The sequence below is a fragment of the Cervus elaphus genome, chromosome 19, assembly GCF_910594005.1.
Source record: "Cervus elaphus chromosome 19, mCerEla1.1, whole genome shotgun sequence".
NCBI classification, from domain to species: domain Eukaryota; kingdom Metazoa; phylum Chordata; class Mammalia; order Artiodactyla; family Cervidae; genus Cervus; species Cervus elaphus.
The window spans coordinates 87,137,428-87,163,176 of record NC_057833.1 but is presented as its reverse complement, the minus strand read 5'-3'; the positions used below and the strand labels follow the sequence as shown (position 1 = coordinate 87,163,176).

Genomic DNA, 25,749 nt, shown 5'->3' with positions numbered 1-25,749 from the left:
CCAAACTAAGACCTGATGCAACCAAACAATTAAATTCAAATGATGGTTTTGCAGAAACAGAACCTCAGAATTTCTGTGGAAACACAGAAGACCGAAATAGTCAAATCATCCTTGAGAAAGTACAAAGGTGGAGGCATTGTACTTCCTGATTTCAAACTATGTCACAAAGTTACAGATATTTTAATATATGGTGTTGGCAAAAAAAAAAAAAAAAAAAAAAAGATACATAGACCAGTGGAATAGAATAGGGAGCTCAGAAATAAACCCATGCATATATGGTCAGTTAGTTTATGACAAAAGAGCCAAGAATATACAGTGGAAAATAGTCTCTTTAATAAAAGGTGTTAGGAAACCTAGACAGACACATGCAAGAGGACAAAACTATATTGCTACGTTACATTATACACAAACTCAAGATGGGTTAAGACTTAAATGTTTAAGACCCAAAGCTATTAACTCTAGAACAAAATATAGGCAGTACCTTCAGTGATGTTGGTCTTGGTGATGATTTTTTGTATTTGACATCAAAAGCAAAAAATAAACAAGTAGGACTACATCAAATTGAAAAGCTTCTGCAGGGAATTACCTGGTGGTCTAATAGTTAGGATTCTGTGCTTTTATTGCCATGGCTCAGGTTCAATCCCTACTCAGGCAACTGAGATCTCACAAGCACCACGGTGAAAAAACAAACAATAGCAAAATTTAAAAAACAAAAAGCTTCTGCACAACAAAGGAAACCATTAACAAAAAGAAGAGGCAACCTATCAAATGGGAGAAAATCCTAAATGCATAAAATAATGAGTGTTTTAAGTGGAGGAAAGGGAACCCTTTTGCACTGTTGAAGGGAATGTAAATTGTTTTAGCCAATTTACATAATTGTAATAAATTGTAAATTTGTGAAAATAGTTGGAGTAAATTTATGAAAATATTAAAAATAGATCTATCCTATGATTCAGCATTTTTGCTTCTGGATATTTATCTGAAGGAAGCAAAAACACTCAAAGATACATGCATCCCCATATTCATTGTAGCATTATTTACAAAAGCCAGTACATGGAAACAAGCGAGGTGTCCATTGATGGATAAATAAATAAATTGTGGTGTGTGTACACACAGACACAAACACAGGAAAATTATTTAACCATAAACAAAGAAAGCTTGCCTTTCTGTGACAACCTGGATGGCTCTTGAAGGCATTATTCTGTGACATAATTCAGACAGAGAAAGACAAAAGACAAGTACCTTTTGATCCCACTTACGTCTGAAATCTAAGACAAACAAAACAATAATCTCCAAACTCATAGATACAGAGAACAGATTGTTGGTTGCCAGAGGCAGGGGGGTGATGGTGGGTGGGCAAAATGGGTGAAGGGGTACAGACTTTTAGTTATAGAATATGTAAGTTATGGGAATGTAATATACATATACATGGTGACTATGTGTTCTGTCGCTCAGTCATGTCCGACTTTGCGACCCCATGCACTATAGCCTGTCAGGCTCCTCTGTCCGTGGAATTTTCCAGGTAAGAGTACTGGAGTGGGTTGTCATTTCCTACTCCAGGGGATTTTCCCGAACCAGGGATTGAACCCAAGTCTCCTGCAAGTTTCCTGCACTGGCAAGCAGATTCTTTACCTCTGACGCCTTACAGTTGATAATACTGTGTTGTACATTTAAAAATTAAGAGGTGGTGGAAGTCGCTCAGTCACTCAGTCGTGTCCGACCCTTTGTGACCCCAGGGACTGTAGCCTGCCCAGGCTCCTCTGTCCATGGAGTTCTCCAGGCAAGAATACTAGGATGGGTAGTCATTCCCTTCTCCAGGGGATCTTCCCAACCCAGGGATTGAACTCAGGTCTCCTGCAAGGCAGACAGATTCTTTACCATCTGAGCTACCAGAGAGTAGATCTCAAAAGTTCTCATCATAGAAAAAAGAATGCCAATTTAGAAATATTGCTGTCTGATGTTTTTGAAACAAAATGTGATTTACTAGATTAACTGCAATGTACTCTTGTTAATGGAGAAGAAAATGGAAACCCATTCCAGTGTTCTTGCCTGGAGAATCCCATGGACAGAGAATCCTGATGGGCTACGGTCCATGGGGTCACAAAGAGTTTTACCTGACTCGGTGAGTAAACACAGTCTTGTTAATACGGGAGAAATACAAGTGTGAAAGGGAAAATCGCTCAGTTGTGTTATGAGTCCATGGAGTATACAGTCCATGGAATTCTCTAGGCCAGAATACTGGAGTGGGTAGCCTCTCGCTCCTCCAGGGAGTCTTCCCAACCCAGGGATCAAACCCAGGTCTCCCGCATAGCAGGGGGCTTCTTTACCTGCTGAGCCACCAGGAAAGCCCAAGGATACTGGAGTGGGTAGCCTATCTCTTCTCCAGCAGATTTTCCCGACCCAGGATTCAAATGGGGGTCTCCTGCATTGCCTGCAGGCCAATACTTTACTAACTGAGCTATCAAGGAAGCGCAAATACAGGCGAGTATCCAAAATCTGAGTTTGAAGCATGAATAGATGAAGATTTCAGATTTCTTTGGAATGTAGAAATAGTGACCTGTGATCAATTATTATCCTCCAGGCCATGAAACTCCTAGTACTTATTCTATTTTACACAGGTTGTAGGTTGGGGCAGTGAGGCAATAAAGGTGTTACTGGGGTGCTACCTCAGCATTTTAGGTGAGGTCTCCTGATCGCCAGTTAATACTACTTTCTATATCACATTGTGAAATTTATTGCAGGTACTCCAAATTTTCCCTTCCGGTATTCCATCCTCATCTCTTGTGGTTGAAGTTCTGTGTGGGTTGGTGGAAAACACTGCAAGCAGTCATATAAGCCTTCACTACCTGTCTTTTTCTAATTTTCCCCAGCAGTCTAAGGAGGAGCAGCGTGTGAATGAAACGCGTACCTCCACCTCTTTCCACTTGTCTTTCTCAACTGACCTCAGTGCCCTATACATACTGGGTTGCAAACTGCTCAGTTTTATTTTTTGTGATCCTCTCCTCTCCCCATCAGGTGTATGATAAGACATCTTAAACAGCATGAGTACTTAGTAAATATTCAGTAACTTAAATTCCAGTCATTTTTGCTCTCTTGTCTCTTAATCAAAGCCTAGCACTGAGATGACAGACCTGCATGCCTCTCCTGATGTATTCTTAGGAGAGGATGGGCAGTGAAAGGAAAGTTGGCACCAGGGACAGATATCTCTTGTTTTTCTTCTGTTGTTGTTGTTTTGTATTCCCTGTTTAGTGTTTGAAGTGAAGGGGCTATGAAGACTATGCACAGAAGCATTTTGTCATTCATTGTTGGATAGTTTATGAGGAAAATTGGTTGACAGGGAAGTTTTATTTATTTTTGTTTGTTTTAATTAAGGATTTCTTTTGGTAATTTTATTTGATTTTGGCTTTGCTGGCTCTTTGTTGCTGTGTGGGCTTTTGTCTAGTTGTGATGACCAGGGGCATCTCTAGTTGCAGTGCTCGGGCTTCTTAATTTGGTGGCTTCCCTTGTTAGAGAGCACAGGCTCTGGGGTGTGCGGGCTTCAGCAGCTGGGGCTCCTGGGCTCTAGAGCACAAGGTCAGTAGTTGTGGTGCACAGGCTTAGTTGCTCTGCAGCATGTGGCATCTTCCTGGACCAGGGATCAAACCCACATCTCTTGCATTGGCAGGTGGATTCTTGACCACTGAGCCACCAGGGAAGCCCAGGGAAAAGTTTAAAAACAGAGAAATTCTTGCATAGACCAAACTTAGACCAGTGTGCAGAAGAGTAATCCTGAAATGGTTTCAGAGAAATGCTAGCTTTTTAGGATTCTAATTTTTACATCCTACAACTTAACGTTCAAAATGACAGCAAACGGAAATAACTGAAAGGTTCAGAGCCTGTAATAGTGCTTTTTCTACAGCTGTAAGCTATTTAAAATTCTTCTCGTGTTACCGTTTGCCATTCAGATGGCTTTCTGGCACTGAGGCAGTTCCTAGATGTGAGGACTGTTGGGTAGTTACTCACCAGCCTCCCTACACACTTGTACAATCTGGTTCATGACTCATCTTCACAGCACTTATATGTGGGTATGCTTTGCCATACAGTAATTTTTGATTGTTTGATGTCACTTGTTATAAACAAGTACCGTACTTGATTATGATTTCTCAAATCAAGATTTGGTGTCATTTAAAAAGAAAAAGGAAAACCCACCCTAGTCAATCTGTTGTTTCCATTGCTACTGGACTGAAAAACAGAAGAGTAGTTAGTTGTCCAGACTATGAAACTTTTGTCTAAAGCATGTATCCCATAATAGATACAACAGTGTATCCACTAAGCCAGGATTATAATATTTGCTTCACTTTGCAGTTTGTACTGTTACCTAAAATCAGTAAAATGCAAAGAAAGGCTTACCACAGAGTTGTGCCGAGAGATGAGGGAAGCGGTTGCTATTTGGACGGAATATCTAAGGAGTCTCTGAGATGCTGGCAGTGTTCTAATTCTTGATATAGATGGTGTTTTTTTAAATAGTAATTTGTAAAGTGCTTTTCTGTTTATGTATTATTTTAAGCAAAAAAATATTTTGAAATAGAAGTACTTGTACATCATGTTGGAGAATTCCATCAGCTGTATCTTTAATGGTTGGAGAAGACTCCCATATATTAGGAATTGGTAGTGAGTCTTTGTCCGAATAATTTGATATATTTGTAAAAATAATCACATGTACTCTAAATCATGGCAATGGTCTGCCAGTGACTGAAGCAAATTTAGCAGTTAGTTCTTGTGCCTCAACTACTATTCATTGGAAGTGGAAGAGAAGGGACAGGGTGAAGGGAGAACACTGTGGGGATGAAATACATCTTCTTGGTAATAAATATCCAATTAAAATAATTTATTATTGTTTTCTTATTGGTAAGTATGATTGAACATTTAGATTAAAAGCCAGGAGGGCAGACTGAAAATTAGGAACACTGGAAAAAATAATTAGCATTATTTAATAAAAAATGGAAATATTTCGGGACTTCCCCTGCCTGGCAACTTGGGGGAATGCAGATTCGATCCTTGTTCTAGGAACTGGGATCTCGCGTGAGCCCTCGAGCTGTCCACAGCTGAAGAATCTGTGCACCACCCGTAAAGATCCCCAGTGCTGAGACTAAGACCCAACACAGGCAAAGTAAATTAAAAAGTGTTTATTCATTTTTTTTCAAAATAAATTAAAAAGTATTTAAAACAAAACAAAAAATTAAATATTTTAATGAAAAATATTTAAATAACTTTTAATTGAATATCTTAAAAAGCTAACAGTTTGCAATATTTTGGAATTATGGTGTTTTTTATTTTTTCTAAATTTTTGTAAGAAGATTAACATTCTTTAGACCTGGTAGTGTGCTGAACTAAATTTTTCATTAGCCCATTGAGTGTGAAGAAATAATACTAATAATGTAATGTCCCCACTCCCCATGGGAGTACCATTGTTGTGGATTAGATATCTAAATTTCTATTGATACTTTTATCTGACATTAATGACTTTTAAAGAGTTGTTGGGAATGTCGGAGTAATTTAAAATTTTCTACTGCTTTTTAAATAAACAGTGCTAATTTACATGGCTTGTTTCAAACTTTATTCAAACATTTCAGAGATTATCAATGGAAGGAGCAAGAAAAAGTTAAGGTGAAAGTATGAATTGTGGAGCTACCCTGTGGTTTGATGATCCCCAGGCATTTTGAGATTCTTTGCATTTCTGTTTGCATGTGCTTCGGCTTTGCAAACCATAGACTGTAGCCTGCCAGGCTCCCTTTGTCCATGGAGTTTTCCAGGCAAGACCTGTAGTGGGTTGCTATTTCTTTCTCCAGGGGGATCTTGCCGACCCAGGGATCTAACTTGTGTCTTTTACCTTCTCCAGGGGGTCTTCCCGACCTAGGTATATAACCTGTGTCTCTTGCATCTCCTACACTGGCAAGTGAATTCTTTACCACTGGCACGACTTGCGAAGCCCTGTGTCCTAAAGCATAGACTACTGCTGAGATTCTGGTGCTCTATGTGATCTTCAAGATTGTAATTCTCAGACCGTAGGCCTCTGGGATTAGCTTTGACTATTACTGATTCTGGAGACACCGAAACTCTTACCACCTAAAAATCCTCAACAGGGAAAGATACCATACCAGTTGGAAATGAATAGCACTGACACTCCAAAATGGGCAGTGGATGACAGCAGTTGGTTTAATTTAATTTATTTTAAAAACAAAATATCTTTTATTTGAATGCTGAAAACATTATGTTAGCACACAGAGTATGCTGAGAGTAGAATTTTTTTTTAAAATTATTTATTTTTGGCTGCATTGGGTCTTAGTTGGGGCATATAGGCTCTTTGTTGCATTGCCCCGGCTTATCTCTAGTTGAGGCGCACAAGCTCAGTAGCTCTGTGCCACGTGGGGTCTTAGTTCTTAGACCAGGGACTGAACCCACGTCTCCTCCTTTGTAAGACAGATTCTTGATTACTGGACCACCAGGGAAGTCCCAAGAATGGAATTTTTATTTATTTATTTATTTTTTTCTTCCCCGCGTGCGGCCTCCCCCGCCCCTCCCCTCCCCCCGCCCCCCACCGGCGCGCTCACCGCCCTGCAGACCAAGAATGGAATTTTTAAAAGAAAAATTAACCTCAGTGATTCAATTAAAATGGACAAATATAATTCCTAATAATTTTTAATATAACATGAATGAGAAATAGATATGTCACCATTCTGTGAAGTTCTCTTAGGGCGTTACATTATCTGATAAACTGTTGTTCAGCCGTTCTTTGCGACCCCATAGACTGCAGCATGCCAGATTTCCTTGTGCACCACCATCTCCTGGAGTTTGCTCAACCTCATGTTCATTGAGTTGGTGATGCCATCCAACCATTTCATCCTCTGCGTCTTAGTTGTGGCACGTGAGATCTTTGATCTTCATTGTCACATGTGGCATCTAGTTCCCAGACAAGGGATCGAACCCTGGTCCACTGTATTGGCAGTGGGAAGTCTTCGCCTCTGGACTACCATGGAAGTCCCAAATCCTTTCTTGAAAGTACCTTTCTAGTTTGTTTTGCAATATATATAAAGAATCTTAAAGAAATTTATAATACAGATTCTAAACCCTGTCAGACCCAGCCTGCCTTTTGGTAGTACGTTTTATTTATTAAAAAAAATGTATTTGGCTGCATCAGGTCTTGGTAGCATAAGCAGGATCTTTCATTGAAGTGCATGGGCTTAGTAGTTGTGGCACTCGGGCCTTGTAGTCATGGCACGTAGGCTTAGTTGCTCTGCGGCATGTGGGATCTTAGTTCCTCAACAAGGGATCAAACCCATGTCCCCTGCATTGCAAGATGAATTCTTAACCATTGGACCATCAGGGAAGTCACTGTGATATGTTTTATAATGCTTATTTTGCTATATTAAAAAATAAATTTATAGGTAATATCTGCTTACATACATTAAGAAAAATGTGATTTAACTAAAATAAAGAAAGGTCATTTGTGATAAAAATATTGTGCTATTTACGTGCTAAAAACACTCAGGTACAATTGTAGTAGTTGTTGAAAACAACTCTGTGCAGCCCAATGAGCTGTAGCCCACCAGGCTCCTCTGTCCATGGGATTTCCCGGCAAGAATACTTGAGTGGGCAGCGATTCCCTTCTCCAGGAATCTTCCCGAACCAAGGATTGAACCCTGGTCTCCTGCACTGCAGGCGGACTCTTTACTCTCTGAGCCACCAGGGAAGCCCATGTAGTAGACCATGCTGCTGCTGCTGCTAAGTCGCTTCAGTCGTGTCCGACTCTGTGCGACCCTGTGGACCACAGCCCAGCAGGCTCCTCTGCCCACGGGATTCTGTAGGCAAGAATACTGGAGCGGGTTGCCGTTTCCTTCTCCAGTAGCAGACCATGCGTGAGAGCAGTCGCCTCAGTTGTGTCCAACTCTCTGTGACCCTATGGGCTGTGGCCTGATAGTCAGATGCTTATATTAGTAGTTCGAGCGCTGTGAATATATTGACGACAAGTAAAAACTGACACTGAGGTATTGTGTTGGGAACTTAAATTCCATGAATAGTACATGTAGCTGCTACTTTTGAATCTGTATCATGGATCACAAAATAACAGACCAAAATGAATAACCTGTACTCTGGTTGCATGGCTTTTCATTTGTAAACAGAGCCTAATGTCACTGAACACTTCTCCCTCAGGAGCTGTAATAGACACTTCAGGGGTTTGGGGCTTCATAAAGCAGAGTTTCTACTAATGTACACAAGAGGTAGAAATTACTCTATCATGTTGTATGCCATTGATATTATGAAAATCTGCAGTTTAGAGATACTGATGAACACAGACATTAAGAATAGTAACCTAGCTCTGACCTGAGTTCTTCCTTTGGATTATTCTCAGTGTCCAGAATAGCAAAACTTAAAAAAAAAACTCTATAATCTGTTATGCCCTCATTGATGAATTATTGAAAAAAGCAAGTATTTATTTATAGTTACTTTTGAACCATATTAATGTATTTCCTTCCAGCCTTAATTTCTTTCATTTTTTTCTTCTAGTTTTGTTGAGATATAATTGACATACAGCACTGTATAAGTTTAAGGTGTACAACATAATGATTTGGGTTACATATATCATGGAATGATTACCACAGTAGGGCTAATGAATATCTGTTATCTCATATTGAAACAACCTTAAAGAAAATGTATTTTTTCCTTATGATGAGAACAGTGGTGTTAGTTATTGGTATCATGTTATACATTACATCTCTAGTATTTATTTATCTTGTAACTGGGATTTTGGTACCATTTTACAAACTTCATCTTATACCCCCTTTTTCTCTCTCCCCCTCCCAGACTCTGGTTTTCCAGCCTAAATTTCCATGCATTAGGTTGTACTCATGATTTTTCCCTTGTTGCCGTTAACAGAATTCTAATTGTACTTACTGTACTGCTTTATATGTTACTGGATATATCATCCATAAACATTTCTATTATACACATTTGACAAACCAGTGTAAATAGCTGCTTAAGCTGCCATCAGACGGGGGCATAGCATTGTTTTTATATTTCTTCATGATTGGACCATTGGTTTATCTGCAAGTTTGTCATTTGTGTATTTTGCTTCATGTATGAAAATTTTTCTGATTTAGGTTTTTAAACAGATAATAAGTTAGTAGGTTTAAAAAAATTTTCAAGACTCAATGTATATTTGCACATAGTTTCTAGCTCTTTAGAGTGCCATCTTTTTTTTTTTCCCCCAACCAAATGGAATTCAGGAGCTTGGTTCCCGACCAGGGTTGAACCTGTGTCCTCTGCAGTGGAAGCTCAGATTCTTAGCTGCTGGACCAGGAGGGAAGCCCCCCAGCTTCTGTTTTTAGATGATAAATTTGAATATTTTATTTCAATAGAAATGATAAGATTATCTTGAAATAACTGCTAAATGATTTAGCAATTTTCTTTAGTAATTTTTAGAAGTACTTTAGAGAGAGCTTTTACCTGAAATGATAATGATTCAGAAAAAATAACCATCTTTAACAAATGGAGTTCTATAATGTTCAGTTTTTCAGTGTTCAGTATAATGGATACTTTATTGTAAATGAATCAATAAATAAGGCTGATAGACATGGGGGGACAGAAACCCAGATAAATCAAAATCCTGTCACTTGTCTATGATTAGAACCTGCAGGTTTAATTAGTAAATGTGGTGTTCATGATAAGTGCACTGCCCCTTCCAGTTTTTTTATAATGATCATTAACTTGTCTTCTAGCTATATTATGTAATAGTAAACAAATAAACATTGAGTAAATACTATTCGATTTAATATTTTTTAAAATTCCCTTTCAGTGTCTACCAAATTTTTTCCCCATGACTTTCTAAGAAGTTTTTGTCTAAACTTCTTGTTCATCTGTATGAGGTCGATGTTGGTTTCTGCTTATTATCACTTTATTGAGAGAAGTAAATCCAATAGTTTTGCTGGCACATTGCTAGGGAAACTGAGAATGTTTAAACCCCTTCCTCTCTTTCTGCAGTGAACAATTGACAGGATACGGGTTTGTAATTAGAGTCTAAGGGCTTTGTTGAGCTAATTGTCACTGCTGAAGTTCCTTTGCCCTCTGATAGCTTCCTTGAAGAGTTGTTTTCACAAGTAGTTTCATGCTTGTCCGCAGCCTTTGATCATTTGCTTAATGCTCAAACTAAAGAGCCATACCTGACTGAGGTGGGGTCTTGTGCTTGCTCTGCCAGGGTAAGCCTGTGCTAGAGTAAGCCTGTGAAGGGTTGTTGTGCTAGGGCAACCCTGTGAAAAACATTTCCTTTAAGGAAGGGGAGGGGAAAAGGGTAAAGGTAAAGAAAAAACAATTATTGAGTATGTTAATTGCTTGGGAAAAAAATCTGACTTTGGTCTTGGCTGTGTCTCTGTGTCGCCGTGGTAATTTACGTAATTTCTCTGGGCCTTAGCTTCCTAAATTTTAAAATAGGAAGGGCCTGCTACTCCTAAGGTACCGCCCAACCTGAAACCATGAGTTACTTCTCAGGTTGGACTCTTGGGTGTGATGCTCCATATAAGATAAGCTTGCCTTAGGGGAATAGGAACCAGAACACATTTATTTTTACACATTGCAATTATGTAGCAGTAATTTAATTTTCTTCAGAATATCTTTATAAAAGATTTCTCTGATACCAGTTGGTTTGTTACCTTATTTGTTTTAGGTCAGATGAAGGACATACTATTTTTAATTTCAGCACAGCACATGTTGTGAGTATACCCCATCTCTCAGTACTTCACTTAAAAGTGTTGTGAAAGAAGCTCCTAGGTGCTGCAAGTTACCCTGTGATTTTAGGTAGACTACCCCATCAGCATGTTTACTAAGGGTCTTGAAAACTAAGAGCCATTTATACTCACCTTACATTCCGCTTATCAGATAAGGGGCTAAAGTCTTCTTGACTTAAGAGCTTCTTTTGCCCATCAAGAATTAGCTGAAAACAAAATAGCCAAGTATAAGAAACACTGTTGATTGACAAGTAGAAATGTATGAGAAATTTTGTTCATTACTGTTCATTCAGTTCAGTTCAATCGCTCAGTTGTGACCGAATCTTTGCGACCCCATGGACTTGCAGCTCGCCAGGCCTCTCTGTCCATCACCAACTCTTGGAGTTTACCCAGACTCGTGTCCATTGAGTCAGTGATGACATCCAACCTTCTCATCCTCTGTTGTCCCCTTCTCCTCCTGCTCTCAATCTTTCCCAGCATTAGGGGCTTTTCACATGAATCAGCTCTTCACATTAGGTGGCCAAAGTATTGGAGTTTCAGCTTCAACATCAGTCCTTCCAATGAGCACCCAGGACTGATCTCCTTTAGGATGGACTGTTTGGATCTCCTTGCAGTCCAAGGGACTCTCAACAGTCTTCTCCAACACCACAGTTCAAAAGCATCAATTCTTCAATGTTCAGCTTTCTTTATAGTCCAACTCTCACATCCATACATGACTATTGGAAAAACCATAGTCTTAACTAGACGGACCTTTGTTGGCAAAGTAATGTCTCTGCTTTTTAATATGCTGTCTAGGTTGGTCATAACTTTGCTTCCAAGGATTAAACGTCTTTTAATTTCAATGGCTGCAGTCACAATCTGCAGTGATTTTGGAGCCCAAAAAGTAAAGTCAGCCACGGTTTCCACTGTTTCCCTGTCTGTTTGCCATGAAGTGATGGGACCAGATGCCATGATCTTAGTTTTCTGAATGTTGAGCTTTAAGCCAACTGTTTCACTCTCATCTTTCACTTTAATCAGGAAGCTCTTTAGTTCTTCTTCACTTTCTTCCATAAGGGTGGTGTCATCTGCATATCTGAGGTTATTGATATTTCTTCCAGCAGTCTTGAATCCAGCTTGTGCTTCCTCCAGCCCAGCGTTTCTCATCATATACTGTGCATGTAAGTTAAATAAGCAGGGTGACAATGTGCAACCTTGACGTACTCCTTTTCCTGTTTGAAATCAGTCTGTTGTTCCATGTCCAGTTCTAACTGTTGCTTCCTGACCTGCACACAGGTTTCTCAAGAGACAGGTAGGTGTTCTGGTATTCCCATCTCTTTCAGAATTTTCCACAGTTTGTTGTGATCCAGTCAGTGAAAGGCTTTGGAATAGTCAATAAAGCAGAAGTAGATGTTTTTCTGGAACTCCTTGCTTTTTCGACGATCACACGGATGTTGGCAATTTGATCTCTGGTACCTCTGCCTTTTCTAAAACCAGCTTGAACATCTGGAAGTTCACGGTTCACGTAATGCTGAAGCCTGGCCTGGAGAATTTTGAGCATTACTTCACTGGCATGTGAGATGAGTGCAATTCTGCAGTAGTTGGAGCATTCTTTGGCATTGCCTTTCTTTGGTATTGTAATGAAGACTGACCTTTTCCAGTCCTGTGGCCACTGCTGAGTTTTCCAAATTTGCTGACATATTGAGTGCAGCACATTCACAGCATCTTCTTTTATGATTTGAAATAGCTCAATTGGGATTCTGTCACCTCCACTAGCTTTGTTTGTAGTGATGCTTCCTAAGCCCCAATTGACTTCACATTCCAGGATATCTGGCTCTAGGTGAGTGATCACACCATTGTGAGTATCTGGGTTGTGACGATCTTTTTTGTACAATTCTTTTGTACGTAGTAGGTCTAGATAAATTGTGGAGATCCCATTAATCCTTTGAGAAATAATAGGAACTATCTAGAGCAGTGGTTCTCAAGCTGGACAGTGTGAAATGCCTCCTATAAGATGCTTCTGAAATTTGTGGACAATGATTTTGTTGTTCCTGTTGTTACAGTGATTCGGGGAGGTAGTACTATTACGTAAAGGTTAAAAGTCTTATTATTTTCTGAACCTAGATCTGAACTTTATTTACATAAAGATATAATACAAAGTATTTTTACATGATTTTAGTACATTAATTTTGGAAGATACTTTTAAAATCTATGGCACCAGTGGCTTCTGTGGCATTTAATCAGTCTGCATTTGTAGCTGTCACATCCATGGTGATTGTACGTATAGATTCAGACCTCTGACTACTTTATTGTGCACAGAATGATTATATCCAGTTTTTCACATACTGAAATATACATTTTTATTTTCTTTTATTTCTTCTTTGTATTATAATTAGAAGATCATATGGGTTTACTTTCAAATCAAGTATATATGTATGTAAATTATTTAATAATTTCATTTCAGTTTTTAAAGTATTTGTAAATTACTTAAAAAGTACTGAACATGAGGATTGAAAACCATTCTCTTAGGTAGTATTTAGCTTGAAGTACTTTGAAAACCTTGAGAACTGGTCTAATAAAAGTACTTTTACTGAAGTGACACACAAGTACAGTGTTAGACTCTAATTACATACCATATGTATGTAATTACAACCATTCTAGCTCAGTTGTTAGTAAATGATTAATATGAAAATATCAAGGTAGAAATTTATAGACATGGATGTAACTTTTCATTACGGTTCACCTGCAGTATCTGCAGAGGTTTGATTCCAGGAGCCTCACAGATAGTGAAATCTGCGAGTTTTCAAGGCCCTCATGCTATATTCAATATTGTATGATAAACCATAAAGGAAAAGCATATGTAAAAGAGTGTGTGTGTGTTTATAACTGAATCACTTTCTTGAATGGTAGAATTTTACACAACACTATACATCAACTATACTTCCATAAGAGATATTTTCAGAAGAAGAAATTGAAGATAGGGGAATTGATTTTGGAGATTGGTGTGATGTTGATTTAGTAAGCAATGACCATGGTTAACTGTAAAGCTAAAGGATTAAACTTTATAATGCATTTTGAGATGGCAGAGAAAATATTTGATTATTGCAAATTATAATATTTTGCCAGTTTTTAAATATTTAAGGCATTATGATTGTTAAATATAGCATATTCTGAAGTAAAATTCTACTTTCTTTTCCTCTGTATTAAAAATAATGGTTGTCAGTTGACACCAGATTGGGAGTTCCCGAATCTAAATTTAATAGAAGATGTCTTTTTATGGAATAAACAGTTCTATAGTCAAACATTAGTTGAAAATACATCATTTTTGGTAATGGCTGTAACATTATTGGAATAGTGGCACAGAGGGAGTATAGTAGTTGATAAGACGTATTTCATGTTTCTCTTCACATGACAGGCATTTATGGATTGGAGACAAGATGGTATTAAGTAATCGGAATTCTGAATGTTGGGACTTCCAGGTAGTCTGGTGGTTGAGAATCTACCTTGTAATGCAGGGCACCCAGGTTTGATTCCTGGTTGAGGAACTAAGATCTCATAGGCGGTAGAGCAAATAAGCCCACAGGCCACAAGTTATTGCGCCAATATGTTCTAGAGCCTGTGCTCCACCACAAGAGAAGCCTGTGTGCCTCAACAAAGATTGTATATAGCACATGAAAGACCCAGCAAATACCTGGTGCCTCCTCCCCCTGCTCCCCTCCCCCCGGTGAAAAAAGTTATATCTATTTGGAAGCTGTTTATGGTATTCCTTATACTAGGTACTGAGAGACCACATTGATGACCACTTTTTTCCTGTCAAACATGATATAAATCACATTTTTAATGGGGACTTCCCTGGCAGTTCACTCAGTAAGATTCAGTGCTTCCACTGCAGGGGGAGCAGGTTCCATCCCTGCTCAGGGAACTAAGTTTGCATGCCGTGCTTTGGGGCAAAGAAAAACAAAACAAAACAAAACAAATCACGTTTTTAATGATCAAATATAATTGTTCTAGTGATTTCTATAGAATTTGAATCCATTAATTCATTCAGCCAGAAGTAAGTGTTTATTGAACTGGAAATAGAAGAGGCTGGGAAACTATCCCATAGCAATGGATTTTAGTATAGTGTACTCCTTCGTTGACACAGATAGGCCCTGGTGCTTGAGTGCACAGAGGAGTATGAGGGACAGATTCCAAGAGTCTAGAAGTGTGAGAGTTGGTCAGGATGACATGCTAGGGAGAGGAATGATAGATTTCAGGTAGAAGGCAGGAAAGTGTATGAGACATGGTGATAAGTGTCAGCATTTCTGCAGGGCAGGATTAAGGATAGTATGTGTGGGGGTGTTGAATGACACATCTAGAAGAAGGGAAGCCAGGGGCCCATGAATTCATTCCTGTAATTCATTTTAGATCCAACTACTTCATCAGGAAATTCTTAAATCTACCATAGTGATTTTCCCTTTAATACCTAAGAAGTTTAGAATTTTGAATCTGGGGAGTTGATGTTGTTGGGTAGTGAGGTGCAGTTTCTTTGAAAAGGTTGCTACTCTAGGCTCCACAGGCTCAGGAATCCTCATCATTTCTACTTGCTGATAAGGGTGAGGTTTCAGAGTTTTTGTTTTTAGAGTTTTGTGCTCCTGTATTACTATCGATATTCATCAGGTGATTTGGTTTCAGTTGTGAGAATCTTGCCAAAAATCTATGGTAAAGAAACCAGAGGAGTATACAGGTTTATCTTGATTATAATTCTGATGTTTCATAAACCCATCTCAATTTTACATGCTAACTTGAGTTTGTCCTCTCAGTTTTTGTTGCCAACACCGGACTCTCGTATGTCTCCTGACTCTTGGTGTTCAGGAAATAGCTTTTTCCTGTTTGTCTTTGCATGGTGTTATTTGAATATAAGCAAAGCATGGTCTTTAAAATTTGATGTAGCATGTTTTCAGTATGCAGATGTTTCTTGAATATCTACCTGCAAAGTTGAGAAGCTCCTCCACTGAAAATAGTTTCTAAGGCTGTTCTGCAGTGATTTGCTTAAAGCATTTCCAGGATCAGTGTCTGTTAATGACATCTTGTAGTAACTTTGTGTGGTTTTTTCTTGTCTGTGAAAGTTGTCAGTTTAAAATTACTAAATATAGTGATTTCACTATATGCTGTGGTTAAAGACAGTCTTTTGTTTATTTTTTAATTTTTTCATTTATTTTTATTAGTTGAAGGCCAACTACTTTATAATATTGTAGTGGTTTTTGCCATACATTGACATGAATCAGCCATGGATTTACATGACAGTCTTTTAAAAAGCTAGGCACAAGATGTCAAGGAGCTTACGGTCAGGTAATGTGGTTTATTATGGTTAAATGTCTCAGACTTTTTTTCTGGTACTTTAGCAGTTATTATAGTATATTATAGTATCATAGCTCAGTTGGTGAAGAATCTGCCTACAATGCAGGAGACCCAGGTTCAATTCCCGAGTCAGGAAGATCCCCTAGAGATGGAAATGGCAACCCACTCAGTATTCTTGCCTGGAGAATCCCTTGCACAGAGGAGCCTGGCAGCCTGCAGTCCTTGGGGTGGCAAGATTGGATACAACTTACCGCCTAAACCACCACCAGCAGTTATTATGTAGAGTTGAGCTCACCCTCCAGAGTTAGACCCAAGTTTGGACTCATTGGAAAAGATGTTAATGCTGAGAAAGATTGAGGGCAAGAGAAGGGGGTGACAGAGGATAGGATGGTTGGATGGCATCACCAACCCAATGGCCGTGAGTTTGAGCAAACTCGGAGAGACAGTGAAGGACAGGGAAGCCTGGCTTGCTGCAATTCATGGGGTTGCAAAGAGTCGGACATGATTAGCGACTGAACAACAACAAATGTCTCAGACTCCTTTTCTGGTGCTTTAGCAGTTATCATGTAGAGTGTAGAGTTGGGCTCACTCTCCAGAGTTAGACCCAAGTTGATATCCCAAGACTGCTACTTTTTAATCCATGAATGAGATCTCAAATTGTCTAAGTCTCAGGTACTTCCTTCAGGAGTAGTAGTATTACCACAGGGTAGTAGTCAGGATAAGATAAAAGTAATGCATGTAAAGATTTTAGTAGAATCCTGATACACAGTAAGTACTTACCTTTAGTGTTATAAATTCCATTATCCCTTGAGCTTTTTAAAAAATATTGTAGGAGTAGCAACAATAGTATTTGGTCTTAAGTTCATTAAACAATTGCAAATGGCTACTATGTGTAATCACTTTTGGAGAAACAATGTGGTTGAATATATATAACTCACAGCTCAAAAGAACTTTTGGTTTTTGAATAAAAATTAATTGTAAGTAACAACAAACCTTGGGCCTATTATGGTTGGGCATTCTTTACTCAGTTTTCATAACTATGATATGATGTAGTTACTGTTGTTTTCACCATTTCACAGGTAAGGGAACTTAAGTAGGAAGATGATAATGTGATTTGCCCAAGACATCTTAATTAGTGAGTGATGGAGCCAGGTTTACAACTCAGGTATTAGATTCTGAGAACACAGTCTTTAATTATTGTCTGTTCTGTCTACAGAAACAAGGCTGGCATGTCTGAAAGATTCAAAACCTTTAACACAGTGTCAGTGTGCTGGATCTAGGCTATGACGTGTAAGAGTTAAGAAGGAGGGATCAGTCATGGCTAGGATGTTGAGGGGAGGGAGAAAGCTGTCATTGAAATGTGTCAGGCACTCCGTTTTAGCTCCTTCAGTTGTCACAGTTCCCAGGAGAAATATTTTTGTATGAATCTTTTTTTTGTTTTTTGTTACTGAAGGTTCAAGAAGTAAGTGACTTATAAAAATTCACATAACTGATAAATGGTGTAGGTGGAATTTAACAAAACCTTTTTGTTATGAAAAATAGCAAACATATCCAAAATCAGAGAAGTAACACAGTGTTCTCCTCATGTCCCAACCTCAGTCAATACCAATGTTTTGTCTCTCATTTCGTCTATTTCTCTCACTTTTATAAACGGCTTTATTGAGGTATGGGCTTCCCTGGTGGCTCAGATGGTAAAGAATCTGCCTGCACAATGCAGGAGACCTGGGCTCAATCCCTGGGTCAGGAAGATCCTTTAGAGAAGGAAACTTCAACCCACTCCAGTATTCTTCTTGCCTGGAGAATTCCATGGACAGAGGAGCCTGGTGAACTACAGTCCATGGGAGCACAGAGTTGGACGTGGGACTAACACTTACTGAGGGATAATTGACTTAAACCGCACATATTTAAAATGTGTAATTTGATATATTTTGACATATGTACATATCCCTGAAACCATCATCTGACAAGATAATGAACAAATCCATTACTCCCAAGAGTTTGCTTGTGTCCCTTTGTAATCCTTATCTTTTACCTCTTCCTGCTTCCTGCCCCTCTCCCATAGAAGGAAAGCACTCATCTGTTACAGTAAACTAATTTACATTTTTTAGAATTTTATATAAATGGAGTCATATGTGCTCTTTTTTTGTCAGGCTTCTTTCACTCTGCATAATTATGTTCAGATTCATCCATATTGTTGCATGTGTCCATGGTGGATTTTTGTTTGTTTTTTGTTTTGTGACCATGTAACATTCCCTTGTATGAATATACCACTCTTTAAAATGTTCATTCACTTGTTGATGGGTATTTGAATTTTCCCCAACTTTTGGCTAGCATAAATAAGGCTTCTATGAACAGTACCAATATGCCAGCAAATCTGGAAAACTCAGCAGTGGCCACAGGACTGGAGAAGGTCAGTTTTCATTCCAGTCCCAAAGAAAGGCAATGCCAAAGAATGCTCAAACACTGCACAATTGCACTCATCTCACAGGCTAGTAAAGTAATGCTCAAAATTCTCCAAGCCAGGCTTCAACAGTATGTGAACTGTGAACTTCCCGATGTTCAAGTTGGATTTAGAAAAGCCAGAGGAACCAGAGTTCAAATTGCCAACATTCATTGGCTAATCAAAAAAGCAAGAGAGTTCCAGAAAAGCATCTACTTCTGTTTTATTGACTATGCCAAAGCCTTTGACTGTGTGAATCAACAACTGTGGAAACTTCTGAAAGAGATGAGAATACCAGACCACCTGACCTGCATGTGAGAAATCTTTATGCAGGTCAGGAAGCAACAGTTAGAACTGGACTTGGAATAACACACTGGTTCCAAATAGAGAAAGTAGTCCGTCAAGGCTGTATATTGTCACCCTGTTTATTTAACTTATATGCAGAGTACATCATGAGAAATGCTGGGCTGGAGGAAGCACAACCTGGAACCAGGATTGCTGGGAAGAAATATCAGTAACCTCAGATATGCAGATGACACCATCCTTATGGCAGAAAACAAAAAATTAAAGAGCCTCTTGATGAAAGATGAGAGGAAAAAGTTGGCTTTAAACCCAACATTTAAAAAGTTAAGATCATGGCATCCAGTGCCATCACTTCATAGCAAATAGGGGGGAAACAGTGTAAACAGTGTAAACAGTGACAGACTTTATTTTTTTGGGCTCCAAAATCACTGTAGATGGGGACTGTAGCCATGAAATTGAAAGACGCTTGCTCCTTGGAAGAAAAGTTGTGACCAATCTTGACAGCATATTAAAAAATAGAGACATTACTTTGCCAACAGATGTCCGTCTAGTCGACGGTTTGGTTTTTCTAGTAGTCACGTATGGATGTGAGAGTTGGACTGTGAAGAAAGCTGAGTGCTGAAGAATTGATAGCTTTTCAGCTGTGGTGTTGGAGTAGACTCTTGAGAGTCCCTTGGACTGCAAGGAGATCCAACCAGTCCACCCTAAAGGAGATCAGTCCTGAGTGTTCACTGGAAGGACTGACGTTGAAGCTGAAGCTCTAATACTTTGGCCATCTGATGTGAAGAACTGACTCATTTGAAAAGACCCTGATGCTAGAGAAGATTGAAGGCAGGAGGAGAAGAGGATGACAGAGGATGAGGTGGTTGGATGACATCACTGACTCAATGGACATGAGTTTGAGTAAACACCGGGGGTTGGTGATGGACAGGGAGGCCTGGTGTGCTGTGATCCATGGGGTCGCAAAGAGTTGGACACGACTGAGCAACTGAACTCAACTGAACTGTGAACGGTACAAGTTTCTATGTGGACCTATATCTTCATATCATTTAGGTGTATATTTAGAAGTGGGATGAGTGGATCATACGATAAATGTATGTTAAGAAACTGCCGAACTGTTTTCCAAAGTTGCTCTGTTGTTTAACATTCCCATCAGCAGTGTATAGAGTTGCGGTTCTTCTCCCTGTCTGCACTTGGTATGGTTGGTCTTTTTAATTTTAGCCCCTGAAAGAGATGTGTATCATATTATAATTTTAGTTTATATGACTAATGTTATTAAGCCTTTTTGCCATCAGTCTATCTCTTTGATAGTTTCTGTTCAAATCTTTTGCCAATTCAAGTAAACTGAGTTTTTTTCTTATGATTATATATTGAGAGTTCTTGGTTTGCAAGCATTGTCTTCATACTGTGGCTTGTCTTTTTATGTTTTAAACAGTGTCATCCTTAAAGGCAGAAGGTTTTAGTTTTGGTGATGTTCATTTTATTAATCTTTTATTTTGTGAATTGTGCCTGTGGTGGCATATTTAAGAACTGTTTGCCTAATCCAAGAACACAATATTTTCTCTGTGTTTTCTTCTAGAGGTTTTACAGTTTCAGTTTTTACATTTAGACCTACAGTCCATTATGAGTGGTATGAGGTGTGGATTGAGCTTCATTTTCTTAGCTTATGGATGTCTAGGTATTCGAAACTAGAATAACTAGTTGAGACACCATTTGTTCAAGTGACTACCCTTTTTCTCATCAGATTACCTTTTTGTCATTGTTGAAATCAGCTGCCCTTTCACTTTTTAAAAAATGGAATAATCTAAAGCACATGCCAAGGATAGTTTCATTTTATTCCTCTATATACTTTATTATGCATCTCTGAGTGATAAAGACTGATTTTTAGAAACATAACATTCTATTATTATACCTCACAAAATGAAGGTTCCTATTAAAATCATCTAATATTTAATTCATATTTTAATTTCCCAGATCATTTCAAAGCAGCCTTCAAAGTTGACCAGTGAAGGGCTTTTTTTTATTATTATTGTCTCACATTTGTATATATTTGACATGTTTCAATCCATGGATGTCATTTTTGTTTTTGATTCCCCAATGCTGTAAATTGGGTCTTGTATCTTTTGACACAAGATTTGGATTTTTTTAATAAATGAGATTTGAGCCTTTTTCTTTTTTTTTCTTTTTTAACTTTATTGCCCATGTTCTTCTTAGGATTATTGTTGTGCTTTCTTGAAGGAAGCACTTAAAACAGATGAGACTTAAATGGCCCACTTGGAGGGTGCATTTGTTGGAATACTGGTTTGGTAAGGGGAGTGTCAACATATCTGTGAACACAAGTCTAGCAGCAGGAGGCAAAACTTGTGGCATAAGAGCCTGGACTGTGGAATTGTTGGAGAAGCAAAGAAAAACAGGTCAGAGTCACAGGGCAAGAGGCCTTGCCAGCTGGTTTGTGGAATTTTATTTTTTTAATACTTTGATGAGGGGTCATGGATCGAAGTTCACGACATTTTGTTTCTCACATCGATTGATAGAAAAGTCTTTTTGAAAGAAAGCTCTCTTGATTCCCACTTTTCATGGAATTTGCCAAGAAAAACTTGGCTGAAGAATCCAATATCAATCCTCTAGGATTCTCTGGAGAGAATCCTCTGTTGAGTGGTCATTAACTGAATTTCTCAGGACCCTGTACTTCTTAAACCTTTCGTCTTTTACATGTCATATAGTTACGTTGAATTTGAGTCAATATGGTGTATATACATAATTCATGTAGTGATATCCTAAAGTATTTTAAGTAATGTGGCTTAGTCTTGCTTAATTTAATTGGCCTCTTGTTACATTGTTGACTGTATTGAAATCCAAGGACTAATATGTTTCGTGTAAAATCTGGCTTATTAATTCACTGAGTTTTACCTACTGATTTCTAGAGCCCCGTGGTTATGAATGTGCTTCTACTTCATGATGCCTCCTGCTATGGCAGACGTCCTTGACATCTGGGCAGTGGACTCACAGATAGCGTCTGATGGCTCCATACCCGTGGATTTCCTTTTGCCCACTGGGATTTATATCCAGTTGGAGGTTCCTCGTGAAGCTACCATTTCCTGTATTAAGCAGGTATGTTACTAGGTGAGCTTTCTGTAAACCTAGCTTACTTACTTTATCACTTGGGGGATATATTCCTCCATTTTACAATGTTATTAATGTAAATCATATGGCAAATTTAAGAGAAGTTTATGTTATTATATTTTAAAGATTTCAATCCCTATTTTGTCTTGGATCTTCTTTTTGGTTTATACGTGTATAGACACACACACAGACACACGCACAGACACAAATGGCTTCCCTGATTGCCCAGTTGGTAAAGAATGCAATGGAGGAGAGCCTGGTTCGATTCCTGGGTTGGGAACATCCACTGGAAAAAGGATAGGCTACCCACTCTGGTATTCTTGTGCTTTCTTTGTGGCTTGGCGGGTAAAGAATCCACCTGCAATGCGGGAGGGTTTGATCCCTGGGTTGGGAAGATCCCTTGAAGAAGGGAAAGGCTTTGCACTCCAGTATTCTGGCCTAGAGAATTCCATGGACGGTACAGTCCTTGGGGTCCCAAAGAGTCGGACTTGGCTGAGCCACTTTCGGGGTGTGTGTGTGTGTGTGTGTGTGTGTGTGTGTGTGTGTGTGTGTGTGTGTAAACGTATTCATTCTTACTCCCACTTACTTTTAATTAAAAAAAAAAATCCATGTGTGATACCTGAATTAAGACACACTAGCTTATGGCAGCTCGTTTGAAAGATTTGTTCAGCTTATCAAAAGGAATTTGACATTGTCAGAGAGTGTTTAAAGATAAGGTCTTTGTACTTACTGTCTTTGTACTTGTCACTTTTTTTTTTAATATGACTTTTGGTTTGTTTTTTCTTCTCTCCTTTTCCTTCCCTTTCTGTTCCCCATCTTCTGTCCCCATCCCCACTAGTTTTCATGGTCACTCTGGGGGAAGAAAAGGTTTTCTGCTGTTTACTAGATTCTGCCTCCCCACCCCCATAATGAATGGTATGTCCTCACTTGAAAGCAAATTCTTTCATATAACAAGGCTTGCCTGTTTTGTTGGTTGATTTTTTCAAGTGAATTGGTGAGTGCTGTTTGATTTGTAAAGACTGTGACTTATAAGTGAAATTATTTTTCTAAACTTTCTCTTTAATGTATTTCAAATAGCTGAACCCAATATGGAATCCCCGTAGAGGACTGTGATCCTTTTAAGAAAAAAATATTATGACAAAGTACTAGAGTTGGAATAGCCTCTCAACTGTTTTCCAAGCTTCTTCATTGGGGAGCCATAAAATTCTAGAGCTGCATGATCCCTGAAGTGAAAAACAATTAAAAATTGTTTTAGGCACTTTACAGGTGCAGAGAGTACACTTTATTTTGTAGTCACCAGTAGCAGGTATGGATGACTGTGGCTATAGCTGAAGCTTAATTAACTACTGAAACCCTGCTCATTTAAAAAAATGTATTGTTGTAAAATAAAATTAAAATTCATCAGAGTCATTTTTAGGCACATACTTTCTTGGTATTAAGTATATTCACAGTGTTGTCCAATGCATTACCATTATCCATATCTAACACTTTTCATTATCCTAAACACAGACTGTATACTTACTAAATAATAAACTTCTGCTCCCCTAACCCCTGGTAATCTCCATTCTAGTATTTATTCTAGCTACCTCATGTAAGTGGAATCACACAATAATCAGCCTTGTGTCTCGCTTTTTTCACTTAGCCATAGTATTTTTAATTTCATTCATGTTGTAATATGTATCCCAATTTCTTTCCTTTTTAACACTGAATATTATTGTATGGATATACCACATTTTGTTTATTCATTCATCTTTTGTTGGACATTTTTGCTATAATCAACTTGTAGCTATTGAGAATAATGCTGTTCTGAAAATTGATGTTTAAGTTTCAGTATGAATCCTTGTTCTCCATATGTTGGATCATATGGTAATTCTGTTTTAACTTTTTGAGAAACTGCCAAACTTTTTTTTATAGTGGCTGTACCATTTTACATTCCCATCAGCAATGCACAAGGGTTCCAGTTTCTCAAAATGTTGGCCAGAACTTGTTATTTTCCTTTTTTAAAAAATAATAACCATTCTTCTGGTTGTGAAGTGGTACCTCATTTAAATTTTTATTTCCATTTCCCTAATGGGTAATAATGTCACGTTCTCTTCATTTTCTTGTGGACTATTTTTAGAATTTTTTGTTCAGTACCATTGCCCATTTTTTAATTCAGTTGTTTTTTTTGTTGTTGAGTCATGAGAGCTCTTTATGGATACTGGATGGTAATCTCTTGTGAAATATATATTTTGAAAATATTTTCTTCTTTCTATTCTGTGGGTTGGCTTTTTATTCTCAAAATAGTGTCCTTTGATACCGAAAAGTTTTAAATTTTGATGAAATCCAATTTACCTATTTTTCCTTTCTTTCTTTTTGCCTAGCCTTGAGTTTTTCTGTTTTATGTACCTGAATCTGAGGTTTGGCCATCATTTTCATTTTTCAGCTGTTGGCTTTTGTCCTGGTTGCAATTAAAATATGTAATCCACCTTGTATTTGTATGGTGACCTTCTTTTATATGATCTCATTTAGGAGAATTAAGGGGAGATGATGAGAGATAGATTATGCTCGTCCTGACAGGGCAATCCTAATTAATGGAGATGACTCTGGTAAATAGAAATGAATTCAGGACAGAAATAATGTAAATTTTGTGTGAAGGTGATAGATGATACATACTTTAAATGTTCTTTTTTTATTAGAAGTTATGTTTAGAAGAATGCTAAATATGAAAGTATTCATTGATTCTTGCTCTTCATAGATACTTACTTTTAATACTTTCGTTTTTGTAAATGTATTTTTTAAATTATACCATTATGTTATTTTACAAAAGTGGGTTAAGACTATTTGTATTCTCTTCCAATTTGCTATTTTAAAAGAAACCAACTGTGATTTACCTTGTATACTTTCCACATTACCATGTTTTTCTTTCTTATTTTCATAGTTCTGTAATATTCTGTAATTCATTCAACCAAACCCATATTGTTAAACATTTGGCTTGTCCTCAGTTTTTGAATTTTCCAACAAGTGCTACAGTAAGCATCCTTGTAGATATATCTTTGTGCATTTGAGCAAGTATTTCCATTTCATAAAATGTCATATTTTTTTCTGCAGATGTTATGGAAACAAGTTACCAATTACCCAATGTTTAACCTCCTTATGGAAATCGACTCCTATATGTTTGCATGTGTGAATCAAACTGCTGTATATGAGGAGCTCGAAGATGAAACAAGAAGACTTTGTGATGTCAGACCTTTTCTTCCAGTTCTCAAATTAGTGACAAGAAGTTGTGACCCAGGGGAAAAATTAGACTCAAAAATTGGAGTTCTTATAGGAAGAGGTAATTTAAACCATTCTTAGTATGAATTTAGCGTTTGTTGCTACATATATCTATAAACATGTAGTAAGTACACGCTATAACATTGCTTTGCAAGGAGTGGTCTATGGTCTCGATGTTATCAGTCTTAGATAAAGTAAAACCAGAAATCAAAATAAATCTTTAGAAACTTCTCTAACAATGTGATATTGCCACAACAAGGGCTTATAAATTCTTTATCTTTTTCTTTTCCAGTGACTTATTTTTTTAATTTATTTTATTGAAGTAAAGTTGATTTATGATGTTGCATTGATTTCTGCTCTACAAAGAATGATTCAGTTTTATATATACATATATATAAAACATACATTCATTTGCATATTCTTTCCATTATGATTTATCATAGGATATTTTATTTAGTTCCCTGTGCTACACAGTAAGTAGACTTTGTTGTGTATTCATTCTATATATAATAGTTTGCATTTGCTAACCCCAACCTTCCAGTTCATCTGTCCTCC

At 37.9% G+C, this 25,749-nt stretch overlaps 1 protein-coding gene across 2 annotated transcripts in view; it reads left to right on the top strand.

Moving 5' to 3' along the window:
* Positions 1 to 25,749, top strand: part of PIK3CB (phosphatidylinositol-4,5-bisphosphate 3-kinase catalytic subunit beta) — a 181,214-nt gene that overhangs the window by 63,489 nt on the left and 91,976 nt on the right. For both annotated transcript variants that reach the window (XM_043874129.1, XM_043874130.1), the window contains exons 3-4: positions 21,741 to 21,927; positions 25,030 to 25,255. In XM_043874129.1, the coding sequence (XP_043730064.1) occupies positions 21,757 to 21,927; positions 25,030 to 25,255 (397 nt within the window). In that variant the 5' untranslated portion in view covers positions 21,741 to 21,756. The remainder of the gene's footprint in view (positions 1 to 21,740; positions 21,928 to 25,029; positions 25,256 to 25,749) is intronic.